Source organism: Barbus barbus (genome assembly GCF_936440315.1).
Source record: "Barbus barbus genome assembly, chromosome: 23".
In the NCBI taxonomy this organism is placed as follows: Eukaryota; Metazoa; Chordata; class Actinopteri; order Cypriniformes; family Cyprinidae; genus Barbus; species Barbus barbus.
The window spans coordinates 2876217-2894240 of record NC_136751.1 but is presented as its reverse complement, the minus strand read 5'-3'; the positions used below and the strand labels follow the sequence as shown (position 1 = coordinate 2894240).

At 37.0% G+C, this 18024-nt stretch overlaps 1 protein-coding gene across 1 annotated transcript in view; it reads right to left on the bottom strand.

Annotated features, from left to right (window-relative positions):
- Positions 1-460: 460 nt before the first annotated feature.
- LOC306842604 (kin of IRRE-like protein 3) overlaps positions 461-18024 on the bottom strand; it is a 201639-nt gene continuing 184075 nt past the window's right edge. The window contains exons 10-15 of the mRNA XM_079373559.1: positions 16687-16787; positions 15166-15364; positions 12980-13087; positions 9462-9571; positions 8724-8810; positions 461-4122 (exon numbers count right to left, since the gene is read on the bottom strand). Of these exons, the coding sequence (XP_079229685.1) occupies positions 3655-4122; positions 8724-8810; positions 9462-9571; positions 12980-13087; positions 15166-15364; positions 16687-16787 (1073 nt within the window). The 3' untranslated portion in view covers positions 461-3654. The remainder of the gene's footprint in view (positions 4123-8723; positions 8811-9461; positions 9572-12979; positions 13088-15165; positions 15365-16686; positions 16788-18024) is intronic.

Below are 18024 nucleotides of genomic sequence, written 5' to 3'. Positions count from 1 at the left end.
CTTTTTCCATGTTTTAAGACTGTATTGACAAGTCCATATGGTATAATTTGTTATCGCATATGTTCATGTCAAATAAAAAAATATCCATATGGCTGTATTAGCATTGTAAAGTAGAAGTTAATGCAGCGGCAGAGGGAATGGCACAGTAGCTGCCCTTGATTCGAATTATGTCAGGAGTAATGGGTAAATATTTTTCATCATTGTCCAGCAATAATGAATTTAAAATGATTAACATTAAATGCAGTTTAAAGCTGAAGTGTGTAATTTCCGTGCAACCAGCATCAGAATTACAAAAATGATGACTCTTTTCAAGCAGGTTTTCTTCTTTCACCGTCCTCTATTATTATGCAAACTAACAGGTAGCCACACCCCCAAACTAATGCCAAAGTTTGAGCCATTGTTGCTATGTGTGGCTGGCCAGGATTCTCAAACAAACAGACACATTTTTTTTTTTTTTTTTACACTGTTTACAAATGGCTTACTTAAAGTTGTCTCTGCTTATTAAACTGCAGTACAGGATAAAGTATTGGATAAAAAATTCACACTTTGGCTCCTGCATTTAAAACGGATAATACTATGAATTGAGAATGATGTTTTGGTATTTTCCATATTTACAGTGCACCCACAAATATCTTCAATATTGAGCCTATTTATTGTTATGCTCAGCTTTAAGGTATTTCATCTCCCTAACAAACAGCCATTTCTGGTCAATCTCAATAAAAGTATTTCTCCAGTAATCACAAAATGGTCAAAAGGTGTAGAAACCTTGGATCTAAATTCAGTGCACGCTGCGAACTAGACTGTTGTGTGTTGGAAGATTTCTATTGGTCTGTATATTTTCATTTCACCTTGCAGGTTATCAATACAGAAAGACAGTAACATATGGACATTTCATTTGAAACACTTCTCTGCCTATGGCTATAGCATTGGCTTTGCTAAGAGAGAGGAACAATCTTAAATAAAAAGTGATCGTTTGTACAATATCAATGGTGTGATTTGCTTTCTGCACTTTATGAATCAAATTGACTAAAGAACAAAGCAAAATAACTGCAAATTTACATACGGAGAGCATGAGGGATTTATGTACAGTATAGTGAGGACTGAGCTGCATTATCAGCACTGAAACAGGCCTTTTCGTGTTTAAGCCCCACAATGGGCACCAATCCATTTGTAAAATTAGACTCATCCAACAGCACTCATGTATGAAACCCATTGAAATGCCACAAATATAATCATACGTAAAGTGCTTACATCGCCGACTGACTCAGCGGCGTCACGCCTTGCAGTGTTTCTTGTATTCGGGTTAAAGGGAGGGACTGTCACATCGGTACAAATCATAACTCTTCCTCTGGGTCAAAATTGAGATCTTTGCAGTTCAAGTGCGAGATGCCACAGTTCCTCCTCCTTGTTTATATGAGGGATCGCCTCTGGTCATATTTATCTTTATGAGCGAGGAGGAATGGGAGATATAACTTAAAGAGGAGATAAAAGAGGAGTGTTGGAAGCGTCGATAAACAAAACACACTGATAGCTTTCACGCCCAATCTGTTCGCGCAGTCACGGGGCAAGACAGGAGGGGTTAGTCAACTAAATGTAGATTCAGAGCGGCATATAACCCGGGAAAACTTTGGCAGTGAAAAAGGTGTTGGTATCACCGGATATAAGCACAGTTGGTACTCATTCTGGGATGAGCCTGAACCTTGTTATAGGGGGTCAGTGGCAATTTCATACAATTATGCCACTTAATGTAACACCACATAGATAATGGCTGTACTCTAGCCTAGCACTAGAAACATGCTGCCATAATTTTGCCTTTTTTTGGCAGTCTGAATATTTCTCCCCAGGATAGCAATAACCAAAGCGCAGACTAAATTGATTAGATCATCTGCTCTATTTCCCAATCAAATGCACCCATTTCTTTTGGCAAAGCACGTGGGTCAGCATCATTGGAACTGTGGCTTAAGCTAAAGTCTCTTGTGAAGAGCCCTGGAAGAGATGTACTTTCAGAACAGCTGGAAATATGTCTGTCTGGAGCTACTCTTGCCAAAGGTTTTGTCACTATAACTGGCCTAGTGTCTCTAGTTTCCAGCTTTTCATACACTACGGCATTGGCTTTTTGGTAGTTTGTCTTTCTGCACGCCATACGTAGCTTGATTGCTGTTAGCTTGATTTCAGTATGGTGGTTCGGGTCAAAGAGTGATTCTACTTTACAAGTGTCGAGTCTAGAAGTGCTTGAGTTATCAGTAGTGCTGTAAGTTGCAATTTCAGTTCTGTAGACTAAAACATTGGAAGAAAGAAAAATAAAACAACATACATTTACATTAAGCATGAATGCCCACATGTACACAAATAGCTCACTTATAACAGTGAGAGTACTCAATGCTGTACAGTCCAATGGCAGCCACATGAATAGTAGACAGGTTCAATCCGGAGCAAAAAGTTAAAACTGTCAAAAAAAAGTCAAAGTTAACTGATCTCAGAGTTTTCAATGTAAACTAAATTTGTGGTCCGCAAGAAACAAGCAGTTTGCAAAGATATCTAGCACATGTGTAACAAGCTCAGGTGATCTTTATGAATCGAAAGGAAGATTTTTAAGCATCATAATTGGACTTTACACAATAGGACGAGTGTCTTTTTAAAATCCAAACATCATTGTTCCCACCATCGGTTCATTATTCACACCAACCCAAATCAACCCTTTTTGGAAATAAGAGTATTTTAAAAAAGTGAAAAACCTTCTTCTTATAACCACAAATGTCGACACACCTTAAATAGTCTTACTCAAGGCAAGCAGATGAGATTACATCATCCTCCAAGTTCCCAGTGCGAGTCCAATTCATTTTTTTAAAACCATGTTGTTGAAACACTGAAAATAAAGCATTTTCAGAAAGAAAGAACAACAAAGTACACAAATATATCTTATCTCTGCATGGTAAACCGACAGCTCAGAGCCACATCTCACATTTGTATGTCAGACAACCTTTGTCAGAAGGGCCAGAATCCAAAGATTCTGACAGACATTAGTTGTTAATTCAGTTTGTAAATTTTTTTGTCCTTATATAATTTGTTTTGCTAGCTGTGGTAGAGGCATTGAAAAGTCTTTCATACAACTTGTACAGTTGTGCTTTAATTTACAGGAGCAACAGAGCATTGTTCTCTAGTGGCGCAGAGGAGTGAATGGACTACAGAGGTATGAAGTGTAGCCTTCATCAACTGTCTTCAAAGAGCTCATTTGAGCAATGTTGCTATGCTTTCTTCGAGGAGATCATTACGAGCTGTTTCCAAGTAACTACAGCAATGACACTAGTTCTGTTCAGGGTATTTGTGTCTTTCTACGTTGGCAAGTAACGTCACTGTGGCACACTGTTGTTTAGAGGAGGCTTTTGGCCCAGACATTTAGGGCATTCGGAAGGGCCAAGACAAGGTTCTGAAACCGGTAAGGCTTTTCAGAGCTGTGAAGAAGATCTGGACAAATGAGGAAATCCACCATATATCAAAGAAACAAAAAAAGTAAAAGAAGTGGAGGATAAAATGAAACTGGCGTGCTAGATGTGCTTGATCTGGTTCCTGATTCTCATCTGGGGGGGGGGGGATTCAATCCCCTTTGGCCAATTCCAGCGCTGGATTCCTCTGTCTTCTATCCATCTCCTGCAGTCAGACGTGGGTCTGCATGCGTTTCTGCAGTGGCCGTGTAAGGTCTGAGTTCTGGGACGATGACTGAGAGTAATGGGACGAGGAGGAGGCCGAGGCCTTGCTGTCCTTGTCGAACTGCACGTAGCCATCCTGCTTGCTGTAACTGCTGGCGCTGCTATCGCACTGTGTGTCCAGGAAAGAGCTGGAATCGCTCAACGATCCTCGCTGGAATTCTCGCTCGCAAAGCTCGATGGAACTGCTGCCCATGCCCAGCACGAACCGCTGGCTGTAGTCGTACAGGCGGTTGGGTCCGGCACCCAAGGTAGAGTAGATGTTGGTGAAAGACATTCCGGTGGGAACTCGCTGCTTGCCGGTGGTGGCTGTAGCAGGGTCTCTGCGGAGCTCCGTGGTCTGGTTTCCGGCCAGCGTGGTTGGGGTGCCATGATGCTCCTTGAAGGTGTTCACGCTGTAGTATCCATTAGTGGGGTCCTTTGAGAAACAATGAGCGTGAAGAGTTCAACAACGTAACACCAATATCATGACAAAAAATGGTGGTAAAAGGGCTTTCACACTGACAGCGAAGCAACTGATACCAGGGTGCAGTTTCATAAATTTAGCCTTCATGTTAAAACCGTGACTTAAGAACTAGATTGACTAATTAACAGTTGACCAAATGGTAATCAGTCGTACTTAATGTCAAGTTCTGTCATGAAACTCTAGATGGCACTGGCTGGTGGGTCGTTAAGACAAACTAATTATATTCACAGCGTTAAACTGCTTGGCACAAGCTGATTTGTTCATGTTGCATATGTGGTCAATGAGCTTGCTGCTTTACATTTAAATGGTTGATAAGCATTCACTAGAGTTTTTTGCAGTGCATTTTCAGAGTTACTCTGAAACCTTATACCATCCCCAGCTCCACCTGTATAGATCTGCGACGGGTTATTATATATGCTATTTGTGCAACCGGCCACTGAAGCAATTAATTTTAAAGAGTTGCCAATATCTGAACCATTGGCCATAAGCTCATCGTTAGGCAAATAAACATCAAAGCGATGCAGTGTCTTCCAACTGGAGTACATGGATCTGCTGCCATGCAGTTGAATTGGAATGACTACTAGAAACCAAATGCACAAAGATTTGGTAACCTCCAGCAATTCAATCACTGTCAGTGTAAACACCCCTTTAGTCTGTTATAATGCATTTTGAAGCTTTTAAACTAAAACACACAGGACCTGAATCCTTTGAAGACTCCATAGTATGTCAGCTTTTGGAAATGCAATCTCAATGGTACTTATTTTGCTGTCAAACAATAAAAGTCTTAAAATGATTACACTCTGCCCTACTTAGACAGGACTAGATGACCATGAGGAGGTTAGCTTAATTTGTATTTCATAAGACATATTTTGTGATTTTATCTAATTCTAATTGAATAGTTGGCTAAAACTATTGCAAATTATCTATTATTTTGTACTACTATCTAGCGTCCTTTGAAAAATGTAAACCTGTATAGATAGCAATGTTTTGATTGCAGTATTATTATTTCAATTTCAAATTTTTTTTACCTTCATATATCACAATGAACTAAAGCTATTTTGTTTTTTGAGAAAGCTTATGCATTGTAATTTAATCTTGTCGCCACTTCAGAACCTTGATACACAATCTGGTTGTTAGTCTGTACTTTTCAGCTTTAATTGGACTTCAGAATCAAGGCTTTTTAAATCCGTCACAGAAAGAAATAATCAAAGCGAAGAAACTCGATACCATGGCTGCTGTCGTTGTTGTGGTGCTATATCAGCACGGTTGCTAAGAAGCAAAACAGGCGCCACAATGTGGACGTGGATGCCATTTTGAGCGGGTGCGCAGGCCATATCCCGCAGGGGAGAGACGATAATCACCGTTAGGTGACTTCTCTATGACAACGCGAGAAAGGCGGTGTCAGGCGCGGTTTTATCAGGCAACAGGGATTATGTGCACTTCGTATCTGTACGGAGCTGTCCCCGTTCACACTGCTCATTTTTAACACTCATCTACATGTAGGGAGGGAATCAGTCCCACAGGGACCAGGTAGAGCAGGCCATGAAACAGACTTTAAGAACACACTGAGATAAATACAAACGAGAGAATAAAAGCTATGCTGCTTCTGTCAAGAACTGCAACTGCTGTCTGCTTAAACATGGGATCATAGGTTGATCGAATTAAAATTGCGATTAGACCTAAAATTATCTAAATTAGTATCTGAACACTTAAAACACTCAATGTGTAAAGGCTAATTATAATTGCTAATAAGGCTTTAATTAATTTTGTTAAAATAAAAAGGGTTTCGGCTGAACAAAAATTTAAATATCCATGTTCTAAGCAACTTCCTGCCATAAACTACAAACACGCATTATACAATCTTAACAGAACACGTATTTGCTAATGCATAAGTGCTGGAAATTAAAACAAATGATTTTTCAATTTAGTACATTCCTTATTACACTGTAGTCAAAGACTAATGCATAAGTACATTGCATGGACAAGCCAGTTAATTCCAATATATTTGGGCTGTCATATACAATTAGGTATGTGTAATGGTGTTATTTTAAAGCACATATGTTTAATGTTTCACATTAAAACTGCTTCATTTTGTGACATGTGATTTCTAAAGTGTTAGTGTCTCTGCAAAGGCAGCAGTTCACACACACACATCATACCCCTGACAGAGCTCTTGTTTGAGTAAATGACTGAGAAACTATTTCTTAATGGCTGTTTTATTTATAAGTCAAGCCCAGATTGGGTATTTAACATAGGTGAAATATAATCAGAAAATGTGTTGAGAAATTTAATTATCATTGCAGCTCAACGAGTATGAAATATTAATAATGAGAGAAGAATGCTATTTGCACATGAACAAGGAGATCATCTTATTTATTTGATCTATCTATTTATACACATAAATTATTATTGTAGCTAAAAATACAAGTTCAAAGAACTAGTGAACAATTCTGAAAATAACCATATTAGTGTGAAGAATGTTTTGAGAATCTGAAGAACCACTATTAAGAACTTTTTGTGTTCATCCATACTTCATACTTAATCCATACTTTTTGTTCATCCATACTTCATGATTTAATCACCCTCAAGCCATCCTAGGTGTGCATGACTTTCTTCATTCAGACAATACAATAAGAGTTATATTTAAAACAAAAAATTAAATAAAAAAATGTCCTGGCACTTCCAAGTTTTATAATGGCAGTGAATGGGGGTTGAGATTTTGAAGTCAAATAAAGTGCATCCATCCATCATACAAAGGGCTCTACACACCTTCAGGGGGTTAATAATGGCCTTCTGAAGCGAATCGATGTGTTTGTTTAGGAAAAATATCCATATTTAAAACTCACTTTACTAAAACTGTAATCTCTAGCTTCCGTTAACTGTTGTAAGCTGATGTAGCTCTGGCGAGAATATACTTGTCTCACATGAACCAAGTTTTGTTCATGCAAACCCCCATGCATATGTATCTTAAACGCAAGAATACATGAAAGAGGAAACAAATTGTTATGCCACGCTGTCTGAAACATGTCTTTATTCTTGTGAGCGCTGGTCCGTATATCACGGATCAACTGCGGTCCGTTTAAGCCCTAATAGCCTATATGACATATCAGAGCAATCTTTTATTCACTAATTTAACATGAAATCGTCAAATTGCATCTCCATATCAATAGCATACAACGAAAATACAGAATAATTAGAGCAATCATTTACGCACAATAAATAACAGAGCGTCATATCTATACATATTTTCCCCCGAACGTTCTCGCGACCCGGTATAGGAATTATTCCATGGCCCGATAGTGGGTCGCGACCCGGTGGTTGGGGACCTCTGATGTAAACAAGAACTTTTATTTTGGTCACGATTAATCACGATTAATCGTTTGACAGCACTATTGGAAATACATCTGAAAAAACGCGGTCGTCTTATATTCAGGGTCTAGACTTTGACATGTCAATAATGCATCCACAACAATAGGTGGCACCAAGCATGCATAAAACGAGTGTGCCATGAAATATAAATGTAATGCGTGTTTAAAAGATCATGAGTGAAAAAAGAAAATGATTGTGACTGTCATGTTAGCCTGATGGGACCAAGCTTCCTCTGTAAGTGATTTTAAAACATAAGACAGTACCCAGATTTGAAGACTAAAATTTTACAAGATTTCAATTCTACTGTTAATAAAATTTTGGTAGGCTACTATGAGATGGATAGCCTAAATGTTACATAATTCAGATGGGCTACGTGTTACTTTTATGGTATATCAAAAAGTGTATATTTTTAAATGTTATTGTTAATACATTTTACCAGTATTTACCATACTTAAAAAAAAAAAAAATTAGAGAAAAATATGCAATATGACATTTTTACAGAGTTTTACAGAGAGAGAGAAAAAAAAAAACCTGTTTTTAAAAAGTATTTTTTTATTTTCAAAAAAATACATCTAGAAAAAAGAGGGGGTGGGGTCGGTCGTCTTATATTCGGGTCAATACGGTAATTTTGTTTTTCAACAAAATTAGTACAACAGTTAGCGGAAGCAAGAGATTACGGGTTATAGCGTTATAAATATGGATATTTGTCTTACACAAACACATTGATTTGCTTCATAAGGCCTTTATTAAGCCATGTGGAGTACTTTTTATGCTGGATGGATGCACTTTATTTTGCTCGACCACCGTTCACGGCCATTACAAAGCTTTGAAGAGCCAGGACATTTTTTAATATAACTCCGATTGTATTTGCCTGAAAGAAGAAAGGGTGGCTTGAGGGTGAGTAAATCATGGAGTGATTTTCATTTTTGAAACTATCCTTTTAATTCGACATGTGCTTATGTCAATTAGTCTGTAGAATGTCTAAAGCGAATTCAAAATAAAGTGTTCCCAGAAATTATGTGCTAACATGTTATCAACAGAAAAATGACACAAATCAATGTTAGATTTAATTGATTGTGACAGCTCTATAAAAATATACACTGAATATGTTTTAGTGCGGTGTCATATATCAAACAACCTCTCTCTTTCTTATATCACTTCCTTAAAATCCCACGGAGACATACCTTGATGTGCTGATACTCTTTCTCCTCTTCCTGAAGTACCTCAAGTTGCTTCAGAACGGACTCCTGCTGGAACTCTCCCCGTTCGATCTGTGGCAAACAACAGACCCATTCACACGTTAGAATATGGGTTACTTTCACTGCGTGAGTTTTGGTGCTCCGAAACGCTTAAAGATATTCCAGAAGGAAAGCTACTTTAACTGAGGCAATCTCCTGTGAATATTCTTCACATCATTAGCAAAAAAATTGCAATGCAACGACATCTTCATGAGGTGTCCTCTCACTTTTTGTCTAAAGTCTTGTTATACATCTTGAGACCAAACATAATTCTGATTCTGGGCCCCGGAGGCTTGTGCGACAATGAGTGAAATTTCCGGAGACGGTGGCAGCATGTGTTTTGACAGAAGTTCACAGAGGACTACAGGAGAAGAGGACCACTTGATCACTGGCATCACTATGGTTACATCTATGCCCATGTCCTCCCAGGAAATACAGGCTGGGGGCTAAATATAGGCATGCAGGCCAGCAGGGTTCTCACACTTATGCTGCATTATTCATGGGTTTGACGTTAGAAGTGGCGAGGGAGATAGACGCTATTACTGTTGGGGTGGGGATGATTAGCATTCATTAGCTACGGATGTGACAGGGACTAGCATAATGAGCTAGCTTGTTGATTTGGGTGTGCTGATGGGGTAATGGCGAGCGGGATGTTTGTTTTCTTCCTTCAGAAACGTGACTCACCATGAGCTGTTTCATGCCGGAGTGATCCTCGTTTTCTCGGGCTGCGTTGTGATCTTTGTGTACAATTTCCACTCGAATGTCGTTCTTGGCTGATACCACGCCTTTGAGGTCTGAGGGGAAAGTGACAAGTGTTACTCCAGTGTCATTAAATGTAATGCACTTGATGTGAAATATTTAAAAAAATGCTATTTACTCCATGCCACTTCACATTGCTTTAATCCATGAAAACGAATGCTGCCTTCAAGTCATGTTGAAATTAGCGTATTTATGAGATCAGCACACATGAACGAGTCCCAACCTTTCTGTCAGTAACGGTATATAATGATTCATACATTTATAATTGTAAAAATTAGCCTATAATATCCCTACTGCACATAAGGCCTCTAAGCAATCAACAAGTTTAAAAACTTAATTTACTAAATGCCTTTTGATCTTTTTGCTGTAAAATCTTTACTGAAATATAAGAATAACTGTTACATTATTAGTAATATTTCAAGATGAACTGATGGTCGGATGCACGTTAGGTTTACTGTATTATCCATACATTGTTTTTTTTTAGAAAAGCCATGCTAAAACGTGACTTTCAAATATTATCCATCAAGTTTTTGAGGAATGTTAATTCGTTCATCTCATTTAAATATCATCTTACTGAGACATTACTGGGAGACATAGAGAGACAATTGATATTTATATACACACAATCTGTTATACTGCTATACATATCTCATTGTTTTTACATTACAAACTATCAGAATTGTATCTTACTTTTTGGCCATATACTGTAAATTTCAGTATCTGCAGCAAAATGCATATTTCATTAACTTCAATAAAATATTATTATTATTATTTGATATGTCAGGCTTTACAGATGGCTTTGAAGATATGGTTTTATAACAATAGATTTTTTATATCAATGTTATTGTATTGTCTAATCAAACAACAAAACAAACAAACATAATTAAACAAACAAACAAATAAATAAACTAAAGTCTAAAAAGCTTAGGTAGAGGGAAAAAAAATCATAAAAAAACTGGTCACATAAATATTAACATACTAAATTCCTAATCTTGAATATCAATCACACAACTTGTTCTTCAAAAATAGCTTCCTGACGTTCTCAGAAAGTGAATTAAATAGAGAGAAAAATGAAATTGTCCATTTTATTCCAACTAAAATCATGTTCCATTATAATTACAACATCCAAACATCCACAACTCTGAGTAGGAACTTCCCAGGAGGACTTGAAGGCAGCATAACACCACAGAACTAAGATAAGAGGAACCCTAGAGGAACCACAGAGACTCACACAGCTCATGTTGACGCATTGAAGAACAATGATTACAGATAATTGGTAACGGTCAGGTAACAGGTCTTACTTTCTGTCTTAATTTTGCTTGCAAGTTCTCTCTGCTGAGCACAGATGGAGGTGGGCAGTGTAGGCATAACCAGGTGAGTGTCTTCTGTGGCATACAACAACAACATGCTCAACCCAATGCCACCAACAATCGGAAACTGCAAGCTCATTGTTCACTGTCTGACGCTAACCTGTACATGGATGAGCTGTTTTCTCTTTTGATCATGACAGAGGATGGTCGCGGTTAAAGGAAAACAAATAAGAAATACAGAGATAAGGGTAGGCGGCATGACAAAAGCTTTATTTCATAGTAACATTAGTAAAAAATATATATTTTTTTTAAGCACAAAAGTAAAAAAAAAAGTCAGAATTTTACTGGAAAAAAAGAGAATAAAAACCAAACAATTCATGAATGTATTGGTAATGTTTATAGAATAAAGTCAAACTTATGATGTTTCATTCATGCAATAGTATGCCTCCTAATTTTATAACTTATTTATATTAATTTTAAAACTTTTTTTTTTTTTTTTAGATTGTACTAAATGCACGAAAATGTAGCTGTAAATAACAATACATATAAAGTATGACTGAATATGCTATGCTATTTTAAAATAGCCAATTTGTGTACATTTGTACACCTGTTCAGTTAATTACTGCAATTAGTAAAACAAGTTGCAACATTTCTACTGTAGATTACTGTAAAAACAGTTAAACCTAACCAATTAGCTTAGCCTCTTAAGACCAGAGAAAAAAGTTTTAGGATTTTTTTTTTCATGTCTTTACATTGTTTAAAGCATTTAGAATAATGTAAAAAAAAAAAATGAATGAAGAATGCCTATTGACTATTGATTTTTTAAGTCACCAATACATTTTTAGTTTAAGATTTGTTTTATTAATTTTTTTTTATACCAAACTTTGATTATCAACTATTTTATAACATAATAATTCGATATACATTTTTTCTTTATGTAAAATGGCCATAAACGGGTTTTCTCATTATATACATTGTATCTATAAATTAAATCTAATTTGTATATTAATGTGTTTTTGGGGCAGCATGTAATGAAAAAAAAAACAAGTGTAATAATGGGAGTAATAATTGACTAGATTTTCATAATAATATATAATATTTAATAGAATATTGAAATATAATTTATTTCCCTATTCATTTGTTATGTCTCCCAAAATTCATAATAAACATGCTTTTAGTCGCGGTGTCCTCAAATGAAGACATGTATGAAATCAACACCCTGTTTCATAACAGAAAGTCATATTTTGAATTAAAACCCATACATTTTGAGATGTTAATTTATGACACAATTTAAAAATGAGACCGATTTAAATGACAATTACAAAATATTATCATATTTTCATAAGAGTGTCACTAAATTAATTTCAGACATTTTTGAAGACCAAGGAGAGGGAGTGGTCATGGTGAAACATCCAATCATTTGGTATCTCTGAAAAGCCCTGAATGTGCTCTTTACAGGACATCCAGACTTAAAACTGTGGCATGTATAGTCTCAGAGAAATTCAATAAAAATATAAATGTCCTCATATGAGGCCACAGGGTCTTAAGAGGTTAGGGTGACCATACGGCCATGCCTAAATTGCCTGAAATCTCTGGGTTTTTGCTTTGTTTTCCTATTGACTTTCTCATATATTATCTACTTGCATTTTTACACATATGTACTTGCATAATTGCATACTATGTACAATGCCTACAAGTTACTTTTCAGTCATTACCTTCAGCAAGTATGACAGCAATAGGAAAGCAAAGCCAACACCTAGACATTTTAGGTAATTTAGCAATCCGAGCCAGAACAAGTCTGGGAAAAAGAGGATGTATGGTCATCCTAAATTAGCTTAGTTATAAATACACAGCGCACCAAAGCAAAATACACTGTCTACTTCGGAAAACAGCTAGAGTTTCTACTGTAGGATTTTCAGCAGCATTGCAGACAGATGATGCATTTCTGCTCTAAACCATCATGCCGCCCAACCCTACACAAACACTCAATGAAAAGGAAGATATAGAAATAAAGGCTCGGTTTCTGTGAAGTGACATGAACACCCTAACACCCTGCTCTTTGTCTGACTGAGGAGCACTTAGCATTTTCTGGTGATGGACATGCAGGACTGCGATGGGCTGAGAGGTACATACTTCTCTGGGAGCGCGTACAGCAGAACGCGCCGATGGTTCCCATGAGGACGATGAAAGCAACGAAAGCGCCAACTGCCACGCCGATGATCACGGCAACAGGGAGGGATTCTGTTGGAAAACAAAACAAAGCCTTCTACAATAACACAGCATGGACAGGACGGGTAAATCCAGTAAATAAGCGCTCCAACACAGACACCGCCGTTCACTCCGGAACATATTTCCAGACTCACACTTGTATGGAACAAATGAGAATGTCAAATGCCATGTCAAGGAGACATTCTCACCTTCAAGGTGTCTATTCAAAAGAACTTGCACAGGCAATTAACACCAACATCACGTTCTAGCAAAAACTCAGGTACCTTCACTTTAATCTGACGGTGTGCAGCTATGCCAATTATTGCATACGTTTTAGCGCATGACACACACATAACATGTCTTGCGTGTGCATGAACTGAACCCTGCATCGGCTGTTATCGTTCATCTCGCTCATTTAGGGACTCTGATAGGACGTGGGTGTAATGTGGATTCCAACAATCCCAGGAGTGTTTCGAGAAGCTGTGGCTTTAGGTTAATTAGAGCCAACTCAACTGTTTTATTTGTGCTCTTGTTGGCATATTTAAACCAAAAGACGGAGGCCAGATTTTACAGCCAAATGATAATGAGAGGCTGAGTCAGACAATAAGCTGTACCTACACAAAGTTAATTACTGGCTCCCAATACAAACTAAGCATTACGACCTCTGCGTACTCACAGTTTATGCCTGTTTAATGTCTGAATTATTGTATGCAGTTCTTATAAACCCAGAAATATAGATTGTTTTAGTTAAAGGAATAGTTTTCCCAAAAATGTTTGTCACACATTGTACGGCTTTAGAAGTCCTCAGAAAAGTCTAGGGTAACCATATGGCCTTTTTTTCACAGCTGGGATTTCTAAATTGGCTAATATGTACAGGTTTTGGCTTTGTATTATTAGTGGTGTGCTCTTTACAGTACTCGTGCATTATATGTACAGTACTTGCGTATTTGCGTTGATTTAACCATTCTCTGTCTATCCCGCCTTTTTACATGCCACGATTGGTCGATTATGTACAAAGCTCGAATGCTATTGGTCAAACTACTTTTCTGTCTTTTCCTTAGCAAGACAATTTAGGAAAACAAATCCAAAACTCTGATATTTTAGGCAATTTAGAAATCAGCCAGGACATGTCGGGGGAAAAAGGGGTGTATTGTCACCCTATATATATATTTATGCATTTGCATCTTTTTTTTGTATTCAAGCTTGAACACTTCAGTCCCCATTCATTGTAATTCCACGGAACAGAATGACCAGCACATTATGTACATTTTTAATCATTAGGGTTTGAAATAACAAATGTTAATTTTTTGGGGAAACCAATCCATTAAAGATCCATTAAAGTCAGTCAAAACAGGACTAAAATGTATTGCATGTAAACAAATACAAACTATGAAAGCAATGGGGAAATAGATTATAAGAAATGCACAAGAAAGAAATTAATCACTGTAACAAGGCTGCAAATGAAATAGTACTAAGTGTTGTTAATACATTTATATCATTTATTGAAGATGCAGTTAAATGTGCAATCACTATTGATATTCCTCTGAAATAATCATTTGGAAAGAGCTGAATGAAATTTGTAATCTAAAATTGGTATAAATACATTAAAATACATTAATATGATTTAAATGTGATTTGCTAATCTTGTGTAAATTGATTCATAATGTATAAAGTAATAAATGGGAAGTAATGAAGAAACTATTATTTTCCCCCTCAGATTCTGCTCTATTCCACTGCTTTCAAAAGCCATGGAAAAAGCACTGTTTGTTTCATTAGTGACCCTTAATTCAACAACTCACTGATTCAATGATTCACTTAAAATATGCCACGACTCATGGTGTGGAAATATACTAATGCACAAGTTTATTACTGATTGTCATATTTACAGTAGGTCATGACTGTCAGTTATTTCATTTGTGAAATAAAAAAATATATTAATATTATTCAGATGTGACTTGCTAATTTGATAAATGGAAAGTAATGGCGAAAAACAAAGATTCTAGACTATTCCAGTGTTTCAGAAACCATGGTTATAAAACACTGCACTACTACTCTACCACAGCCATGTTTTAAAGAAAAGAAGGTGAAACCTGGCGAACCTTGGCTCCCACCTTGTTCCTTGAGGCGAATGATCTCTGTATCGGAGCCAAAGCTGTTCCAGGCGGTGCAATTGTAGATGGTCTGGAAGTCGGCGGGTACGATGTTACTCATGGTGAGGGTGGACAGCACTCCGTCCTCTGTGCTTACTGTCTCCACCGTGTAGCGACCTGATGTCCCTGACTCCAGGACGGTCTCCTTCCAGGACCAGGCCTAATGAAGAACAAAAGAAACCACACTGAAATACCAGCATGTGTTGTTTTGATACTGGTCTGTAGCATCACTGTACATTTTTTTATTTTTTTTGGCCAGGGTTATTATAGCTAGCTTAAAATTAAAACAAAAACCAAATGCATTATTTATTTATTTTATTTTTTTACTTGAAATTAAATAGACTTTAACTTGTTAAATGTTAATTGTTAATGTAAAAACAAAACAAAAAAAACACTTACTTTATTAGAGCTAATGGCCAAGGCTCATTGTCACTTAGTATTATTTGGTGATAAAAACTAAAACCAAACCTTAAAAAAAAAAAAAAAAAAAAAAAAACTATAGAGACAATTAAACAAATAATTTAAAAAACGTCAAAAACACAACTATATAACTAAATAGCTAAAAGTAACATGAGAACAAAGTATTAAAAACTAATTAAAATATTAATAAAAAATATAATAGTATTACAGTGTTGCTAAAACAATTTTTTAGAAACTTCAACACATTTTACCTCTAGGTTTATGTTTGATTATGAACAATCGGGCAGATGGGGTACACAAATACAATTATTCAAGGCATTTTCTATAAAAATAAATAAATAAAAACTTAATATAAAAGTACTTTTTATCACCAGGCTGGTTCAACCAGCAGAACCTCCTTTCCAGCTTCACAACAAGTAAACGGCATGTCTCTACCATCTATTCTAGACCAATACTAACCAACATAAACTATTCTGAATTAGCTTGCTGGTGCAAGCTGGTCTTTTCAGAAGGAAAGAGAGACCTGTGTTTATTGGTGTTATTACACTTCTAAAGTTATTACTGGTTGTTCCGGACCACAGGAGCAGTCTTTCCCATTCAACTGACATTTAGAAATAGCACAGCAATAAAAGCAAAGCCACACGGGTAAACATCGCACAGAGATTACCTATGCACTTCCATGCGCACAGCCACAAATACACACATACATGCAATGTGTGAGTAATGAATCAAAAATTGGCCTGGAGAGGAGTGGTTCATCTAAGAGTGGTAAATCCTAATTGGATCTGTGGTAACAGGGCATAAGCATGCATTAAATGAGAAATTAGGGCTGTAAGCCTGCCATGTCTAATACCCGTTCACTCATATAGAGGAAACAAATGATTTGAGATGCAATTTCATTTATTAAACAGATCGTAACTCATGAGTGCGTTATGCATTATTGGACTGTGTTTACTGAGTCTAATGGAGTCACACGAGCCATGTGACAACAGCAACCACCCACTCAACAGCTGCAATCCTGTCTGAGCTGAGTCACTGGAAGGAGAGAGCTGAGTAACTCACAATGCGGTCTGGGGGTGGTGTGCTGCGGATGAAACATTTGATCTGTCCCTTCTCCCCATGTGGAGCTTGATGGGTCTGTGTGCTGGAGATGGTCGGAGGTCCTGAGGAGAGAACAGACGCACATAGTCACTCGTCACATTCTCAAAACTGTGAGTTGACAGTGTGTCTTCCCGGTTTGCCAGAGAGAGTCGTAGGAATCTCTTCGAAACTAGATTTTCACTTTGTGAAAATAGGCAGTTTAGCAATGTTTACTAATATTTTATGGCAGCGTTCTATTCCATCTAATGATTCATATCACATATGCATGTATATTTTCCGCATCGTCCTGCAGTTCCTGAAGTACAAGATAGCACAGTAGAGGTAGAGACATGAGCATTTTGTGAAGTTGCACTGAATGGAACTGACCCTCTAATAGCATTGTTTATTTGCAGAATGAATTATGGAAATTTGCATATATGCATTTGACAGACTTACATTGCATTCAAGGTACACATTTTTATCACTTCACAAATTCCCTGGGATTCGAACCCACAACCTTGCCGTTGCTAATGCTTTGCTCTACTGTTTAAAATATAGGAACACTATGGGCCTGTTCCAATACCTATTCCTGTTACAATTTGGCCACTTGAGAGACTATGTACATGACAGGAATAAGTGCGCAACACTGTCCCAGATTTAATAAATGCCAAAGCTCAGTGCCCTTATCACACACAATAATGGTGGAGTTTGTTTATGTGACAATGATGTACTAAAAATGGAAAAGTTTGCATTAATAAACAAAAAACAAAAACAGACAGCAACATTGTCAAAAGAATCCCCATTCACACAGATCTGTGAAAATGACTATATTAAACATGCCAGGCCAGTAGGTGGCGAGTTCACTATGTAAAGAGACACTATGCATCTGCGCACATACCTATAATGCGAACACGTAATACTCATGACATAACAACTTTCACAAATTTGCGTTTTTGTAGTTTAAACAGGATAATAACAGTATTGTCTTCAAAAACTTGCACTTTGAAACCTGTTTCCAAAGAAAAAAAAAGAATTTTCAGGCCCCCAAACAGACAAAATGTAGGAAAAGTTTTCCATTTTTAGTTGAAAAGAGTGTCGAAAATGGCGTAAACACTAATCGTTCATCTTGTTCAGGAATGTGCATGCAATTTTTAAGAAACTTTCTAGTGGAAGTTAAAGTAATTAGATATTATAAGGCAGTAAAGCATAAATTGTTGCACATTTATTGGTGCAGAGATGAATATGCATGTACTTCCCAATCTTTGGTCTTTGTTGTGGAAGATTTGGCAGACTACAGCAATCTGGTATGTTTTAGTGAGA